The sequence below is a fragment of the Podarcis raffonei genome, chromosome 6 (assembly GCF_027172205.1).
Source record: "Podarcis raffonei isolate rPodRaf1 chromosome 6, rPodRaf1.pri, whole genome shotgun sequence".
Taxonomy (NCBI): Eukaryota; Metazoa; Chordata; class Lepidosauria; order Squamata; family Lacertidae; genus Podarcis; species Podarcis raffonei.
The window spans coordinates 66,750,279-66,768,352 of NC_070607.1; the positions used below are offsets into that span (position 1 = coordinate 66,750,279).

The window sequence follows — 18,074 nt, forward strand, 5'->3', positions numbered from 1 at the left end:
AGTGACTTTCCTGCCCCTAAAAAAACCCTCCCTGAGGTTTGGATGATCCTGCTGAATGGGGTTGTCTGTTGTGTGAGTGTGTGCTGAAGATGTAGTAGAACTCCAAAACTGGGCCAAGGAATCTTCAGTGAGCAGCTGTTTATCTGGATCCAATTCGTATAATTAAAATGTACAAGGTTTGATAATCAAATGAAACATTTATTAAACAATTTTAGTGTAGTTGTTTGTCAGCAATAGTGTGGTAGCCGTTTGTGGTCGCTGTGATCAGAATGCAAAAGGTAGAAGGAATAGAGTTGTCTCCATTATTTCGACCTGATGCTAAAGAGACAACCCATTGTTGTTGTTCTCTACATATTAATATTTAAACTGAAATGCTTTTTCTCTCCAACAGTGCAAGCTGATGTGTTGGAGACTTCAAATAATTGCCAACTATGTGGCCAGTTCTCTTTTTGTTCACACATCTTCACTGAAGCATGGTGATGAAGGGCAAATGTAGCAAGTTCTAATTCAGAGGGCTTTTAAGCATCTTACCCACATAGGTTATGAAGTGCTAATTTAGTGATCCATAAAGAATTAACCAAAGTAGTTTCCAAACATCTGTGTTGTAGCTAAGTGGTATGAGTAGTTGATTTTTCCATTTCTTCTGAATACCTTTGCATCTCACTATTTTAAATGTGGAAAAACAGTAGCCAATGTTTTCTAAAATTAATAACACTTTTATGCCCAAGATTCCAGGAAAGTGTTGTGTCCTCTCTTCATGTATAGTGTACATCAATCCCTGAAGTGCTCAAACATGGCCATTAAAAATAAATACCTCTAAAGCATAGGACTACAGTTTTGTTTAATGTTTGGAATCTACTATATCCACAAATCAAGTTATTGTATTGTATATTCATTACAGGAACAGGTGGGGACTTAATTTTGTTTGTCTTCACTCCAGTTTCCATTTCTTAGGAATCAAGTGGGATATTGACTACTTATGACCAAGGCAGTAAGCGATCCAAAGGAATCTAGGCTTTTATTTTCTTGGGTCTCATAAGCTTTCTTAGAACCCAGTTAATCCAGCAATTTGTGGGGAGGGGGGACATTTGCAGTTCCTTTGGCTGACGACCAATCTGAGCAGCTATAGTTAGCCACAGATGTTTTGTAGTGTGGACGGAAGACACTGGATTGGATAAAAAGAATTGGGTAGAATTACTTCATTAATTAGCAGTGTTCTACAGACTCGTGTGTATTACTAGCAACAAAATCTCTGCAGAATTGTGACATGGTGTATGATCCAGGTTGCAGCACATATGTGATGCATTGAGACATGGGAATTTGTTTGTTTATTTAATTCAAGATATTTGTTACTCACCCATCATTGTACACATACAATCCCATTGCTAGAAGCAGTTGTGGTGGGGAGATGAAGGGGGCAAAAGTTTTTAGATATGTTCCTGTTGCAAAGCAAGCCCTAGCAGCTAGAGTGAATGCAGGTATTCATTGGAAAGGTCTGCAGTGGGGGAATTCCATGTGCCCCAACCGTAGTGGTTCTTTTGCAGTCTAGTAACTTATTATGCCTTGGCTGTTAGTGTTTGTACGCTTTGTAAATGCATGATCTGGCAACCTAAATGAAAGGCTTGTAAATGCATGAGGCATTTTTGGATTACAGTTCACTTTTCTTGTGTAACAAGCTTCCACTTTCCTTTCTTGATAGGGTATGTTTGGGTCCAACCCACTGTCTTTCTTTCTTTCTTTCTTTCTTTCTTTCTTTCTTTCTTTTTCTTTCTTTCTTTCTTTCTTTCTTTTTCTTTCTATCAATCCATAACCTCATAGTGGTTTTGCAGCTAGCTAAAGGAAGTAGTGGCGGGCTGCTTGGTCCTGAATTCTTAGTCCTGCTAGCTGCTGTTATCTTTATATGATATAAACTTACCTTCTCCTTTTCTTCAGAACCCAAGTGAACCTCCAGGTGCATTCTCTATTTGGATCCAAACCTTTGAAAACTGCCTGTTTTCAGTATTTGATCAAGAGATACCTGAAGCAAGGAAATACACATTGCTTATTCACTGCCCTTTCCCTTGAAATGATAAATATGAAACTGTACACATTTCTTTAAATAACCTTTTTGTGCCAAAAATCAACGTGGTATCTAATTGCTACAAATCATGCTAATGTGTGAACATGAGACTCAATAAAACTTGGAAGTATCAGGCCTTTCACAGGCCCCAAACAATTAAAGTGTATAGCACTAAAAAACAAGTTTGAGCGGGGCGATTAAAAAATGTCACAGTAGCCAGTTAGCCAGATTGTAATGATCTTGATCCAAATTTGCAGTTATCTTTGGGTTAGACAATGTAAATGTCTATCTTAGCATTGGGCTTTTAGTAATGAACACTGACAGAGCCATGCTACCCTTCCCCATTTGAAACTTTGCTATAATGAAACTATTTTGAAATTGGTTTTTGAGAGATTTGAGAGCATATCTATGAAATGAATTAATTAAGTCTTTACTAATGACTTGCTCAGAGTGAACAAATTTTTTATTGTTGTTGAAAACATTGAAATGTGGCTGGATCAGGTCTTACATAAAGTGCTTTCACCTGAATTTGGGCAATGTCCATATGTCCACACTACAGATATTTGTACCACACCCTGCTCTATTCAGGAGGGCTCCTGAGAGGCTGCACATCTTCCAGTGAGAAAGAGTCTGCTAGCTCACTCTCTTCCCTTTCTTCTTCTTGCTGTTCACCTCCCAGTTCTTCCCAACTATTGTCCTCCAAACTGTGCTCCTCAGCAAACCATTGTTCCAGATCAACACTACTCCACTGCTCCTGTGGAGTTTCAGGATCCTGGCCATGAGCAGGGGGAGGGGTAGGCTCCCACCATTCCTCATCAGAGTTGTACTCCTCAGCCTGGTCTCTGACATTTGGGGAGAGGTTGGGATGAGAAAGGTATTTGGATCTAATGCTTACTTAATTGCTTAACGCTTACTTAAATTGCTTTTTCATGGTTAAGAAAAAGCAGTTATAGCATTTTTAAAAATTCAATGAAAGTATGTTACAGCTTACACAGATTTTCTGAATAATTACCAGATATTTGTGAATTGTTAAAGTCTGATTTTCTATGTTTAAAAACACCTGGTTTTTTAGGGTGAGCATATTCACAATGCATAGCTCCATGTATTATGTTTGTTGTTGTGGACTTTCTGCTGGAGCCAAGGATTAGTAAAATTGTCACAGGGTGCTAGGATCAAGGAAGTGGCAACTTATAACTCCCCAGGATCATTTCTGGGGCCATATATGTGATCATTAATTTTTATTTTATAGTCTCTGATTATTTGAGCACAGTAACTTCTGAAATAAAAAAATGTGTGACTTCACCAACCAAACAACACAAGTATTTACTTTCCGTTGATTTTCGCTTGGTAATGAAGCGTTTCTAGCCCTGGGACGAGGAGGTAGAGCAAGGTGAAATGGTTGTAATGTGAGTCACACACACCCTTCACTTCTAATATGAAGAAACCTCATGCTGAATGCCTTGGAGCTGTAGTGTAGGTTCTGAAGGCTGAACTTCTTCTTTAGGCAACTGTGTTCTTATATTGAGTTCAGAGTAAACTTAGCTTCACCAAGTAAATTTGGCTTATTGTAAAGTACACTTTTTCCTCCAGAGTGTGCATTGTTTAATTTTCTTTACAATCTTTGCCTTTTATAATTAACGTGTTACCCACACAGATTCAAAATAATGTTGATCTGCTCATTAGAAAATATTTCTCTGTGTTCACCATGGTAGAGCAAAGACAAGTATGAAAGGGTTGCATGGTAAGCTATTAGTACAACATTCTTTTACTTTTTCTGTGGCTTGATATACAAGGAGGACAAGTGTCCAGTCCGCAATTGTTCTGATTTGTTTGACTGAGAATTTATCTGAATTCGTGCTTGCGATTCACTGCCTTAATTCTCGCCACATTTCATTCCATTGAGTGTGCTGACACATTCTCTTTCATTGAAGCTTTCCTGGAACAGCATGTTCCAAACCTTTCCCTGCTCCATGGAATTTCATGCCATTCCTAAAGCAAATACCGAAAGATCACTTTACGGTGGGTTCAGCTCTGTGGAGGTGGGGAAGTGACAGCAAAATCTTATGGAGATGTCAGAGGGGGGCTGAAAGATAGGCAGGCTCAGTATGGTTGAGATGCCTCTGGTATCATTTACAGTTGTTAAAACGGTAGTAGATTGCTAATTTTAACACCTTGACCTCTCTCTTTCCTTTCCTTTCCTCTCCCCTTCCCTTCCCTTCTTTCCCCTAAGGCATGTATAGATGAGAACCTGGACATGGTAAAGTTTCTGATAGAATACGGAGCCAATGTAAATCAGCAAGATAACGAGGGCTGGACCCCACTTCATGCAGTTGCATCTTGTGGCTATCTGAACATAGCAGAGTGAGTGAGTTTCAGTGTGACCTGGATACTGGAAATAATAAATGACTTATCTCCTTTTCAGAGAAGTGTGTGTGTGTGGGGGGGGGAATGTATGAATGGTTGATGTATCCTTCTGGTTACGGATCCTTCGGGATAGGCACATGGCAAACCCGGAAGTATTTTTCTGGGTTTTGTGCGCATGCATGCACAGAAGCACTCTACCATGCCGCACGCATGCGCAGAACAGTCACCTCTGGTTGTGAAAACTTTGGGATCCGACCAGAGCTCCGGAACGGATCCCGTCCGCAACTGGAGGTACCACTGTACTAATTTAAAATGACAGATCCAATCATGTGTCTAAGCAAACTATAACCACCGTAGCTCACAAAACTAACAGTTTATTAGATAATAATCTGGCACACACTGAAGCAAGAGGATGAATTCTGAACAAGAATGTAGGATAATTAGCGAAACTGTAGGATTATCAGGCCAGCTCTATGGATGACGATCTGTTTCTGTACAAAAAGTCTATACAGTCATACCTCGGGTTGAAGTAGCTTCACCACGACCCAGAAGTAACGGAACGCGCTACTTCCAGGTTTCCAGGTTTTGCCGCTCGTGCATGTGCTCAAAATGACGCCACGCGTGGAAGCGGCAAATCGCAACCCACGCACGCGTGGGTTGTGTTCACTTCAGGATGGAAATCGGGCTACTGAACGGATCCTGTTCGCATCCAGAGGTACCACTGTATAAGCCAGACATGCATAATGAGGGGGGGGGGAGTCCTTTTAAAATAAACTTAAGCAAAAAGAGATCAAGAATTTTTTTTTTAAAAAAATGAATTATCTGGTTGTTTCCAAAATTTGAAAGTTTCATAAAGAATTGTATCTTAATTGGTTAAGCAAATTAACAGTAATAGCTATTTGCAGGGCTGGTCTTGTGATAAGGGTGATCACTATCACTAGCTGCAAAAAATCTGAATTCAGTGTTTTGCTATTTACCGGCAAAGTATAAACACAAAGCCAGATATTGAACTTGTGCTGTGAAGTCCAGTCTCAATCTGGCTCTCATTCATGTAGGTATCTGATAAGTCATGGGGCCAACGTAGCTGCTGTGAACAGTGAAGGTGAAGTCCCATCTGACCTTGCAGAGGAAGCAGCCATGAAGGATCTGCTCTTGGAACAAGTAAAGAAACAAGGTAAGGAAATTGTATGTCTTACTAACCACTCTTCAGTCTTGTGGGGTTTTAATAAGAAAAGCATATATACTTTGGTTATAAATGGGGCCTGGAATTTCACTTTAGTAAGTAAAACATTAGGAACAGTGACACCATGCAAAAGTACATTTCTAAAGTAAAGCATTTTGTTTGTTCTCTTAAGTTAGGCTGTACACAAAGGAAAACAAATATTCTGAAAGCGTGTATCATCTATCCCCTCTGTATGTTGGTGGCCAAAACCAACTGCTGTTGCTTTTGTCTTGGGTTTTTGTTTGTGCTAAATGTAAAAACCCATTTTATTGTTTCTGCTGGCAATTGCCAAAGGCCTCAACATCAGAGTTGTCATTTTTGCAGAGTGTGTGCATTATCGATGTGTTGATCCTTGTTTGAAACAAGCCTAAGGTATGTTTTGTATTGAGACAATGTTGCTTTCCTTTTCTTGGAGTATTTACAAAGTTTAAAGTTGTCTTACTGTCATCACCCTCCCTCCCTCCCTTCCCACACTAGTTATTTTTGGCGCTTGCAACTATCCCAGCTTAGTCATTCTATGCAGCTCAGTCTTTCTGGGCAGGCATTCTAAAATGCTACCCTATGAGGAGATGTGGACTTTCCTGATTGACATGTGTAGAAGGATTGATGTGCTGCTTCAGTTTTTCTTTGTAACAGCAAGGTTAACATTGCACAAACAGGTGGTCCACAGCACAGTACCTAGGTAATTTTATTTATTTGATTTGACAGTTTGGTGATAGCCCATTTAACATTAAAGAAATGTGGGAGATTGCCTGGAGGGCACACAGGGTGCTGCTGTGGAAAGTGCAATCCTTTCTGAATATGTTAGCATGTTCCCTTGGAAATGAAACTGTTTCAATTCTACTTCCTTTTAGCAAAGCTTAGTAACTGTTTTTATTGTTGGAGGAGTTCACATATTAAGATTTAACTTCTAAGTACTTGTGCTGTTCAGCTACACTGCGTGTACTTCCAGTTATGGAAAGTTACAAAGAACTTTAATTCTATGTAACTTTTTTTTCCATAATCCTAAATGACTTGAAAAAAATTTGATGTGCAAAAATACATGGCTGAGATTTTATTCAACTCTATTCTCAGCATCTTTAATGTTTTTGTGGTGTTCCTTCAAGTTTTCGATAAAATGAGCCATATTAATTGTTCAATTTTAGTTGTAAATATCCTGCCCCCTTCAACCCTTTGTGCAATTAAATTAATTGGCAGTACATTAAGGACGACAAAATTATGAACTTGTTATAAAACTTGTATCCTCTCCTTTGTATTATTTTTGTTCTACTTCAGGCTTTTTACACCTGTTGTCTGTTTCTCCAGGATTAGATCTTGATCAAGCAAGAAAAGCAGAAGAGCAACAAATGCTGCAGGATGCACGGCAATGGCTGAACAGGAGGAAAATTGAAGATAGGAAGCAGCCCCGAACTGGTGCTACAGCTCTTCATGTAGCTTCAGCTAAAGGCTACTCTGAGGTGATGAGGTACTGATCTGTTTCCATTGTTAGCTGTAATAAACCATGGCCTAATGGTACTCTTGTAAAAAATGACTCTGTGAAGAGAGATTTCTATAGGTTTCTGGTACTGGAATATGAGAGTATTGGATTGGATTGGATTATGGTACTATGGTACTATTTATTCCAATAGTACTAGATGTGTTTTAATACGCAGTGATTTAATGCATCTGCCCTTTCTTCTTCTGTTTGGGATTTTCAGGGATTAAAGTTCAGTGGAAGTGGGCTTTCAACTTTTATCTTAAACCTAAGTGTAAAATTACTGCGTATTCTCTTGCTAGCTCTTACCACCAGCAGCTAAGGATGAAGTCCCAGCTGCAACATATTAGTTGTAGAGCTAGCTGTTATTTGTGAGCCCCCTTAACCCGAAAGAGGCTGTTGGTACACACTAAGAATTCACTGGTTGCTATGGTTTCTCCAAAGAAAATAGGAATAATAGTACTTTTTGTATGATGGACCTTTGATTAATCTTGAGCCCTTTCAAATACCTGATTTCTCCATCCTCTGGAGCTAGCCTTGTAAGGATGGGACATATGCTGTATTTCAGTTGTTTGTTTCTATACTTGTTCACTTGTTTGTAAATGAAGGTCTCCAGGATTTTCTGATAGTTGGCTTTGGTGGGATTTATTTTGTTATAATTCATTGTCTGCAGCTTTTATAAGATATACACAAACTAACAGCATGGCTGGGAAAGTGTAAGGTTTTGTAGGGTTTTTTACAGCTGGCTAATGGCTAGGATTGACTGGGACGCGGGTGGCGCTGTGGGTAAAACCTCAGCGCCTAGGGCTTGCCGATCGCATGGTCGGCGGTTCGAATCCCCGTGGCGGGGTGAGCTCCCATCTTTCGGTCCCAGCTCCTGCCCACCTAGCAGTTCGAAAGCACCCCTAAGTGCAAGTAGATAAATAGGTACTGCTTTATAGCGGGAAGGTAAACGGCGTTTCCGTGTGCTGCGCTGGTGCCGGCTCGCCAGAGCAGCTTCGTCACACTGGCCACGTGACCCGGAAGTGTCTCCGGACAGCGCTGGCCCCCGGCCTCTTAAGTGAGATGGGCGCACAACCCTAGAGTCGGACACGACTGGCCCGTACGGGCAGGGGTACCTTTACCTTTACCTTTAATGGCTAGGATAGGTTTTTCAAGGAGAGCTATTGCAGGTTAGGGCTGTAATTGCAACGTAGAGGCTTAGCTGCTAGATCAGTATTGTCTTGATCTGTGTAAGTATGAAATGTATTCATATTATCAACTTGAGGAAAAAGTACCAGTTAACTTGATTTTAGTTGATTGATAGATTTAAATGGTAATATTTACCTGCTTTGTGTTACTTTTCCAAGGCATATCTTCAGTTTGCTGACCCAGAACAGCAGTGTAGAAAAACTTTATTGAACATTACATTCCTGTGCTTACTTAAGTGTTTAGCTCCTTGGTAAGGAGAAAATTTGCTAGCCGACACTTTTCAGTATGTGTTGGTATGCTTGCTTTTTGTGTTGAGGTAGCGTCTGGTAAACATTTTTACAAATGTTAGTTCTGTCAGTTTACTTACACGGCACCAGTTTTTAGCTGCAGAGTTTGGATGGTATCATGGTTTTCTGCACCTGGTTTCACCAGGTTTTCTGCACCTGGTTTCGCCAGGTTTTTAGTGACGTTAATACTAAGAAATATCAGAATGCTTGGAATCTTTTCTGATGTGCTCCTTATTAAGTGATTGCACTGTGCCAATTGAAGGTGTCTGTTTTAAAAGCCAATCTCTAAATATTTTGTAATTATTTTAAACAATAGTTTAGATCCAGACTCAGCTGAACTTAGATCCCATTGAAATAAATGTGACAAGTTGGTTGCGACTTGACACCAATGAGACTTAGGTTTTTGTAGCTTGCAGTGCAATCCTATACCTGTCTGCTTGGAGGTAAGTCCTATTGAGTTCAGTAAAACTTACTCCCAGGTAAGTTTGTATAGGATTACAGCCTAAGTCCTGGACCTAGCCTAAAGAGGTGAAACAAAGTGGGAGCAACAAGCACATATCTGCCGCATAATTTTTGACAATTCTATTGAATACTTCCTTGTTCATTGTTTTCCTGCTTTGAAATCTGTCCAACGCATCCTCTGAAAGTTCATTTATTTTCTGAGCTGTGCATTGCAGGAGTGATCAACAGTGGGATTTTTTGAAATGTAACCATAGTAACATGCAGATATAAAAGACACTGAAATGACAGCCGCCTAGTTGGATGGCAGTAGGGAAACAACCTTCACTGCCATTCACAACACAGCCTTATATTCACTTGTCTAGCCCTTCTCTCCTGCCAGGAATGTTGTGTAGGATTAACACCCCCCTCATATTCCAATATATGAAAAACATTGTGGAGTAAAATAAATGGGTGTCATTGTTTCACACTAACAGCAGTTCATCAGAGAGGAAGTGAGGAGGAATTTGGAAAAGTAAACAACATGCAGGTAATTTTCCAGTTGTTATTCCAAGAAGGAATTCATTGTTGAAGGGGTGAAAGTTCAGTGGCAAAATAGATACAGAAGATCTCCTATTTAATATGGAATCTTCAGAAGAATCTCGGTTAGGAAGGTTAGGAAATACTTCTGCCTGAGACACTACTGCACGGTAGTTAAGGAGTACCATAGTTTCTCAAACTCCATTCACGTAGTCTATAAAAAGGTTGCAGAACAGTTAGGAATATTGGCTTTGCACTTTATTTATTTATTGGACAACACAAAAACAGGCACATCATCAAAGCCAACACTATGGTTATTAATAAAATGAGTTATGTAAGCGGTTAGATTTATACAACAACAACAACAACAACAACAACAACAACAACAACAACAACAACAAAAGTTATGTGCCCCACCAAGGCCCCTGGGAGTTTTAAAAGCTAGACGGACCTATAGTATAAAACTATATTGTATATTGCAGGCATAGGCAAACTTGGCCCTCCAGGTGTTTTGGGACTACAACTCCCATCATCCCCAACCACTGGTCCTGTTAGCTAGGGATGATGGGGGTTATAGTCCCAGAACATCTGGATGGCCGAGTTTGCTTATGCCTGGTATATTGGGTAATGGCGCATTTGCCCATACTGGAGGATGCTGTTCCTGAAACTTCTTCCTTTTCTTTCCAGGTTTGCTTCCACCCATCACTGGAACACTTTGAGCTGTCTGCTTTACCACACTTGTCTTTCTCACAGAGTATAAACCTATTTCATAAAGCCCACTGCACGTTCTTAAGCTGCATGACTGAACTGCTGCCATTCTTGCTCACTTGTTTTTCTTAGGCTCTTGATCCAAGCTGGGTATGATGTGAATGTCCAGGACAATGATGGCTGGACTCCACTCCATGCTGCTGCACATTGGGGAGTAAAGGAAGCTTGCTCTATCTTGGCTGAAGCACTGTGTGACATGGACATCAGGAACAAGCTGGTTAGTGAGCTGTAGACTAGTAAATTAATACAAGAGCCCCCAGTAGCAAAATGTTCCTTGACAAGCCAAACATGCACTTAAATTGCACATATATAATTATTGCCTGTTACTTGGCTTTAGTCAATTGAGTAGGTTGTATTATGCACATATTTTATTCTCCCTGTCAGCGGAAATGTATTTTGAAAGGTGTTGTTGAAAATACATTTTTGGTGTGTGTGTTCTTTGACTACTGTGTCTATTTCTATTTTCAATGTGATAGGCCATTTGAAATCTTTCGGGCCAAAAGTCCAAATAGCTACTTTCTACCTTGTGTAATGTCTATGCATATGATTGGACTCTTATCTGGTATTCTTTTTAGCTAAAACTGATGGAGAAAGGCCTTCCCACACTGCATCATATTTTGGCAGTGTGCTAATTGTAGATGTGTCAGTTGACTTCTGTGCTAGAGCAAATGGGTGCTTCCTGAAAATTTATAGACTAATACACACACACACACACACACACACACACTCACTCGCAAACACCCAAAAGTGTATTGCCACCCTGCAGCAACTTAGAAAATTACAATTTTAAGCAGACTTTCTCAATCTCGCCCCTCCGTCATCCCTGACGGTCCTGCTAGCTAGAGATCATGGGAGTTGTAGGCAAAAAACATCTGGAGGGCCGAGGTTGAGGAAGCCTGATTTTAAGTTTCTGTCAATATCAGAACTGTGATGTCTTGCTGCCTTGCTGTGGCTGCTGCCACCACTGCTATACTTTCCCTTGCCTATGATGTCTACATTTACAGTGTCTTCTAGGAGTTAAAAGAGGAGGTAGAGTAGGAAAAAGAACTAAGTCCCTTCACAGACCCCTGGGATAGTAGACTGGGTTCTGCACTTACTCTACAGTCCTTAGAGAGGGGTAAAAAAAAGTTAGGCTTCGAGAATGAGACCAGTTACAAAGTGCTTTGGGGTATTTTGGTGGTGTTGTCAGTGCTGATAAAGATGGGAACAGTAGGAGGAAACCTTAGTTTATTTAACTGTCCTTGTACTGATTTTTAACATGCAACAGAGGATGGGGTTACAGAGTGGGAATGATAGTGTGCCCCCCCCCCCGAAGGAGAGAAGTATAAGTGTAAGGTTTTGGAAGGCTGAAAATATTCTTCTGCATTAGGGACCATGGCATTGTTTTCCCCAGCTACATGTAAGCTGAAATTGTTTCTATGGTGAGTTGGTTTTTTTTTAAGGGCTTCCATTAAAACCTCACTCCCAGTCTCGGATGCTCCTGGGGATTTGCCAGTCTTTCGAAGAGTTTTAGTTTGCTGCCTGAAGTGAGGACGGAGACTGACAGTATGAGATGATAAACCAGTTAGTGTGTATGGGATAATGTGGTAAACAAGAAAACCCTTGGTGAAATCAGGCCAGACAAGCGGTACCTGCCATGAGCTTTGTAGAAATGTGCAGGGCTTTGTGCCAATAGTAGTTCTTGTCTTTGCTTTTAGTGAATGGTACATGAAACATCATTTATGATATCATTTGCAAAGAAGGTCCTATGCCTCACAAGTCATATATTTCCATGCCTGATGAAATAAGGCATCTGAATTAACGCTTGCCCTAATCATTCAAAGTGGATCATTTCTGCAGCATTAACTGTTGGTGGAGGTGGAAAGAGGTAGAAGCAGTAGTAATATTTAGAGGCACCTTTAGCTTGTATGGAACATATGGCCTTGATGTTGTGCCTTAAAAATATTCAATGGTCGTTTATTGGTTTACTACTGTATAATGTAAGAAAGCAGGTGGTCACTGTCATCATTATAAGTTTCCATTTTTGGGAATGTTTATGGAGCAAGACTCAAATTTGCTTTAACTGCTATGTTTCTTGGATCTTCATTAGTCTGCATTAAGACTTGGGTGTTGCTCTAAGACTGTGATAATGATTTGGCTGACAAACTCACATAGAGTTTGGTAGAAAAGCTGTTAGAAGAAGGGCAGATGGTACCTCGCCCTCCTCTGATGAAGCATTAATAACCCACCTAGTCAGTCCCCTTCAGTGAGCTCTAAGACGACAAGATGGGCCAGTGGTCAGTTGTGCTTCTTCAAGCAGGGGACATCCTTTTGCTAGCTTCACAATCCTCAGAGGTTCAGGGTGGGAGAGGGTATTCTCTGTGGCAGCTGCTTAGCTGTGGAATTTCCTCCCCATTGAGGTGCACCTTGCTTAGTCGTCCCCCCCAAATCTTTTTTATTGAGCTTTCCATTGCAAATTTAAATTCAAACATTAAACATCAACATCATCATTTATGATTCCTTGACTCCTTTGACTCCGCTCTGCTGTTCCATGGTTACCATTTTCAATCTTTCTCAACTGCTTCACTTATTTTCTCTATTTTTCTTAAATCATCCATTTTTACCTTAATTTTTAGTACATTGCAAGCATTACTCGAATCCTGCCAAAGTTTTTAGTTGCCTTCATTGCTTAGTTTCTGCCATAAATTGAAAGCACTTTTTTTTTACCCTAGCCTTTGACACTTAAGATATATATATTGGGCTCACCCTATTCTCTTGGCTGTAATTTATTTTAGTATTTTATTTTTAAATGATTGTAACCTGCTCTGGGACTTCATAGTGAAAGGGTGTAAGAACTCTAATTTATTCAGTTACCACCAACAACTCCATTATTATTATGTCCCATTGATCCTGTTGCCTTTGCTATAATGTTTGATAGAGATGCTCATAAAATCCTGCCCATAACTGAATGACTAGGAGAGAACTACAAGATCATGCATTCCCTCCCCCAGTCCCTTTACTCTCAAGGACAAACTTTCCTCTGACTGCCACCCGCCCCAAAACATATTTCATGGTTCAGGATTCTGTATGCACCAATTCTAACCATGGTTAATACTAACCAGGGTTTTAAAATGTGTTTGCAAACCCTTGTTATGAGGGATTTTAGCTAGTGGTTGTCTGGAAGTGGTAGTATTGAAAATGTTATATATGTACTGGCTCAGCCTAACCCAACTTTTTTTTGGGTACTACTGATATCAGAAGCTACATGTGTAAGAATAGTACTCTAATTTTATTGCAAGATACTTCCTGATATTTTTGACAAATTCCATCATTTATCCCCTGTTCCATGCCTCTGGCTGGTCTATCCTACGATAATCAATTTGTATAACAAAATGCATGCTTAACTTGGGAGCTAATATATAATTAAAAGATATGGCCAGTCCTTTCCCAAGGAAAAGTAAGTAAATTCTAAAGTTGCTTTCAAAGCCTTGCCAATTACTGGAATAAGAAATGTACTTTATAAACTTTGCTTAATAAACATAAAGAATCTCCTTTCCAAACTAATGAAATGCCATCCTAAAGTGCCTTTGTTTGCTAATTGCACATGCTATCAGGGTCAGACACCATTTGATGTTGCCGATGAAGGATTGGTTGAACATTTAGAGATGCTCCAGAAGAAACAGAATATGGTGAGTTTCTGGCTATTCCGTTTAACTAGTCCAGTATTCATGGACTTGTATGTCAGTAACCTGAGAGTTGCTTGTGAGATGTTAAATTGAAATGGGTCAGAGTTAAAAGTACCAACATGATGCAAATACAGTGGTACCTCGGTTTACGAACTTAATCCGTTCCAGAAGTCTGTTCTTAAACTGAAATCGTTCTTAAACCAAAGCACGCTTTCCCTAATGAGGCCTTCCACTGCCAGTGCGCCCTTCCACTGTTCAGATTCTGTTCTTAGACTGAGGCAAAGTTCACAAACCGGGACACTACTTCCGGTTTTGCGGTGTTCATAAACCGAATAGTTCTTAAACAGAGTTGTTCTTAAACCGAAATACCACTGTAATGTTGAAATCCCTTAACTGTAGAAAATGTCTGGGAAGCTTAATAATAATGGAATTTGAGAAGGGGGATAGTGAAAATGATCTACCGGATCCATTAGTAGTTCTTTAAAACAGCTAACAGCTTTCTAATTATGCTTTTGACAGCTGCGCAGCGAAGAGACAAGAAACAAGCTAATAGAAGCTGATATGAATGGGAAACTTCAAAGTGGGCTCTTCAAAAAGTAAGATCTCAAAGTACATGGTATGGGTGTCTTGCAGCATTTGATGTGAGCATTGCTGTGGGGATGGGGTAGGAAATGGTTTTGGAGATTGTTGCATTCGTTTTGTTGTTTTTAGAGCACATGTTTCAGTATCTTATTCCATTTTTACTGTGTATATTGCTTCAAATACTTTATGCTATCAAGCGGCCTATAAATTTGTGAAAGAAAGTAACCCATTTTGAGCTTCTATAAGTCAAGTCACTAGCATGATCTGTAACATGGTGAGGCACCAGTGAATTTTGCAACTGATGGGGCAGTCATGTGGAAGCTATTACGTATTCGTTTTTAAATTACCTTTTATTGAAGAATGTGTGCTCCTCCCCCAGATCAGGAGCTCATCTAGTCAGTTTCACCACTCCACTGACAAAAGAGCCACTGTGGAGTAGTGCTTAGTGACTTGCTACGACCTGGAGACTAGAGGTCAAATCCTGACTCAGTCGTGAAGCTCACTGGATGGCCTTGAGTCATCAGCCTAACCTACCTCACAGGGATGTTATGAAGGGAGAACCATGCGCAGCACCTTGAGCTCCTTGGAGGAAAGATGTCATATAATAAACATAAAATAAAAATGATTAAAAGAAGATGGCTGAAATTAAAAACTGTGGGGGAAACTTGAACATATGTACAGATAGAAGCTTTGGACCTAAGCTAGTGCATTGTTATATTAAGGGTAGAAGTTGCTCACATTGCTCTGCAGAAATGATTCCGTAGAAAGCTTTATCTATGTTCTGATATTGACAGCTTCTTAAAAGCACAACATTTTGTTCACTTATTCCATTGTGGTGAATACCTCTCTCAACCACTTGTACTTCAGCAAAGAGAAGATTCTTTATGAGGCAGATGCTCTGAAATGCCTAGAAAGGGAAGAAGAAAACAAAGAGTCCAGTAGCTCCAGCTCTGAGGAAGAAGAAGAAGCCGAGGAAGATGAAGCTTCAGAGTCTGACACTGAAAAAGAGGCAGGTAATATAGAGAACTGAGTTTTGTTTTGGTTTCTTGCCTAGTTAAGTGCTGATGGGCCAGGGAATTAATGGGAACATAATTTTCTCCCAGGTATCTTTAAAAACTTTATTCATTCTCTAAATATAAGAATCCATAAAGATAATGTGAGATTTAGAAATAAGGCATACATATAGAACAATAGAATTGTAGAGTTGGAAGTGACCCTCAGGGTCCCCTAGTCCAACCCCTGCAATGCAGGAATCTCATCTGAAGCATCCATGACAGATGACCATCAAACCTCTGCTTAGAAACCTCCAAGAAAAAAAGAGTCCGCCATCTCTTGTGGGAGAACTCAGAAGGTTATTCCTGATGTTTAGTCAGATTTCACCTTCCAGAGGAGATTGGGGGGGGGGGCTTGTGAGAAGCTGTAGTGGGGATGAGAGGAAGGTCCTGTTATGTGAGTAGAAGTGTAATGTAGTCAGTACTTGTTCCAGACATACAGATTCTTGAAGTCTAATGTTTATAAGCAAAAATAATAATGAATGGAAAGAAGTGCTTCTCCATAGCAATTAAAAAACGAATATCTGAAACATGAATTATTTGCAGATTTTGGATTTTCTGACTTGACTATCATCTTCCAAAAAGTTTTTAACCATTTGTCTTAGGGGTTTTCCAGATTTATATTGCTGTCCAGCTGTCCAGATGTCCAGCTGTTGCTCTTTATTTAGATGGGATGAAAATATCTTAGCACTGTTACTTCGCAATATTTATATATTGTAGCAGTATAATAGCCATTTAGGCGTGGTGTCTGGAATGGTTCTGAAAATGTTGTGTGGCTTGTCCTTTAAAACAAAGACCATTAGCAATATATCTAAGATGAATAAAGGGTCACCAAGTGGGTAAAGCTCAAGCATAGAATGTGAAGCTTTATTGCAAGATTACATGTAGCAAATACACTTAAATGTTTGTATTATGCTGATATTCCGTTGTTGCTTCCGCAGGATAACTGCAGATGAGTGTATGAGTGGGGTTATACAGCAGAAAAGTTACTAATGGTAGAAAAGTTGAAGTTCAGCTTTTTAGCTTTGTCAGACGATCAGCTTCTGCTTTAGCACCATAAATGAAGAGGGGAGTTAAATGAGGGGGAAAGCCATGTATACAACCTTGATCTCCTTGGAGAAAAAGTTGTGCTATAATTGCAATAAGTCAATAAAGAAAGGGTGTAGGAAACTGCTGTAGGACTAGGTAGTTACAAATGTAAAGAAATACAAAGGGTTTTTTTTAGCTGTATCTTTGCCAAAGAGCCATAGTCTAGCACATCTCTTTCCATAAGTGATTGTGTGCAGCAATGCCTCTATCTATCTATCATCTATCTATCTATCTATCTATCTATCTATCTATCATCTATATCTATCTATCTATATCTATCTATCTATCTATCTATCTATCTATCATCTATCTATCATCTATCTATCATCTATCTATCTATCTATCTATCATCTATCATCTATCATCTATCATCTATCTATCTATCTATCATCATCTTCTATCTGTCTATCATCTATCTATCTTCTATTCCTTCAGATTCAGATACAGAAACACTGCTTTTTTAAAAAATAGAAAACTCAAATATATGGATCTACCCTGCATTTTTTTAGCTGTGGTCACCAACTAGAATATATTGCTGTCTAAAAACTGAATGTGTTTCTCAGCATATATTGCTGTAGTACAGAAATAGACAAGTACTTGGCCAGTTCTTTATGCTATTAATAGCTCTCTCAGAAGCAAAAATTACTCATCAAAGCAGATACAGTAATGTAGTCTTATCTTGCTTAAAACAATTATTGTCCACTGTCATGGGCAGAAAGGAAAAAGGGAGTTCTGGGATGAAAAGTCTTTAAATGGTGGCTGGGGGAGTGGAGAGAGACATGTTGCTGCTAAACATGTGTTTGGCCTGTTACTACAGCTGTTTGTGATTCTCTTTAGCTGCTTGGGTTTTGCTGCCACCAGTCACTTGAGGGGCTGCATAGACACCAAGTAAGGAGACACAGCTAGACAAAGTTGCCAAAGGGTAATTATTCTAGTTAGATAAATATTTGTTTCATTTGTGCCTTAAGCCTTGGAACGATCCAATTTTTCTTTCTACTCTTCAGTTAATATAGTTCACACAGTAGTATATGACTAGCCAGTAAACAAATGTGTTTCATTACTATCTGGAGGCCTAATCCAGATTCATTTTGGAAGCAAGAGTCTAATCCAAAATGGATCAAAGTGTTGGGTAACCCCAGGTAAATCGCTATCAAATTATGTGCCCCCCGATTCATCAGTAACTCTCATAAGCAATTCAAAAACATACTTTTAAAGTGAGCTCTTGATTTAAACATAAGCAGAAGTATTGTTTGAAAAATCATTTGGAGAAAGAAGAGAGTTTTGTAGGGATGTGCTTAAAATTGGATTAGCAGTTCTTACTAGTTCAATGAATGAATTTATTA

At 39.5% G+C, this 18,074-nt stretch overlaps 1 protein-coding gene across 12 annotated transcripts in view; it reads left to right on the forward strand.

Annotated features, from left to right (window-relative positions):
* PPP1R12B (protein phosphatase 1 regulatory subunit 12B) overlaps positions 1-18,074 on the forward strand; it is a 104,206-nt gene that overhangs the window by 12,553 nt on the left and 73,579 nt on the right. For 11 of the 12 annotated variants that reach the window (XR_008331173.1, XM_053393671.1, XM_053393670.1 and 8 more), the window contains exons 2-8: positions 4,290-4,420; positions 5,479-5,597; positions 6,951-7,110; positions 10,416-10,560; positions 13,937-14,011; positions 14,528-14,604; positions 15,458-15,603. Coding sequence is in view for 11 of the 12 variants with exons in the window: in XM_053393671.1 (XP_053249646.1) it covers positions 4,290-4,420; positions 5,479-5,597; positions 6,951-7,110; positions 10,416-10,560; positions 13,937-14,011; positions 14,528-14,604; positions 15,458-15,603 (853 nt within the window). In the remaining variant the exon portion in view is untranslated. The remainder of the gene's footprint in view (positions 1-4,289; positions 4,421-5,478; positions 5,598-6,950; positions 7,111-10,415; positions 10,561-13,936; positions 14,012-14,527; positions 14,605-15,457; positions 15,604-18,074) is intronic. The other variant, XM_053393679.1, reaches the window with a different exon arrangement.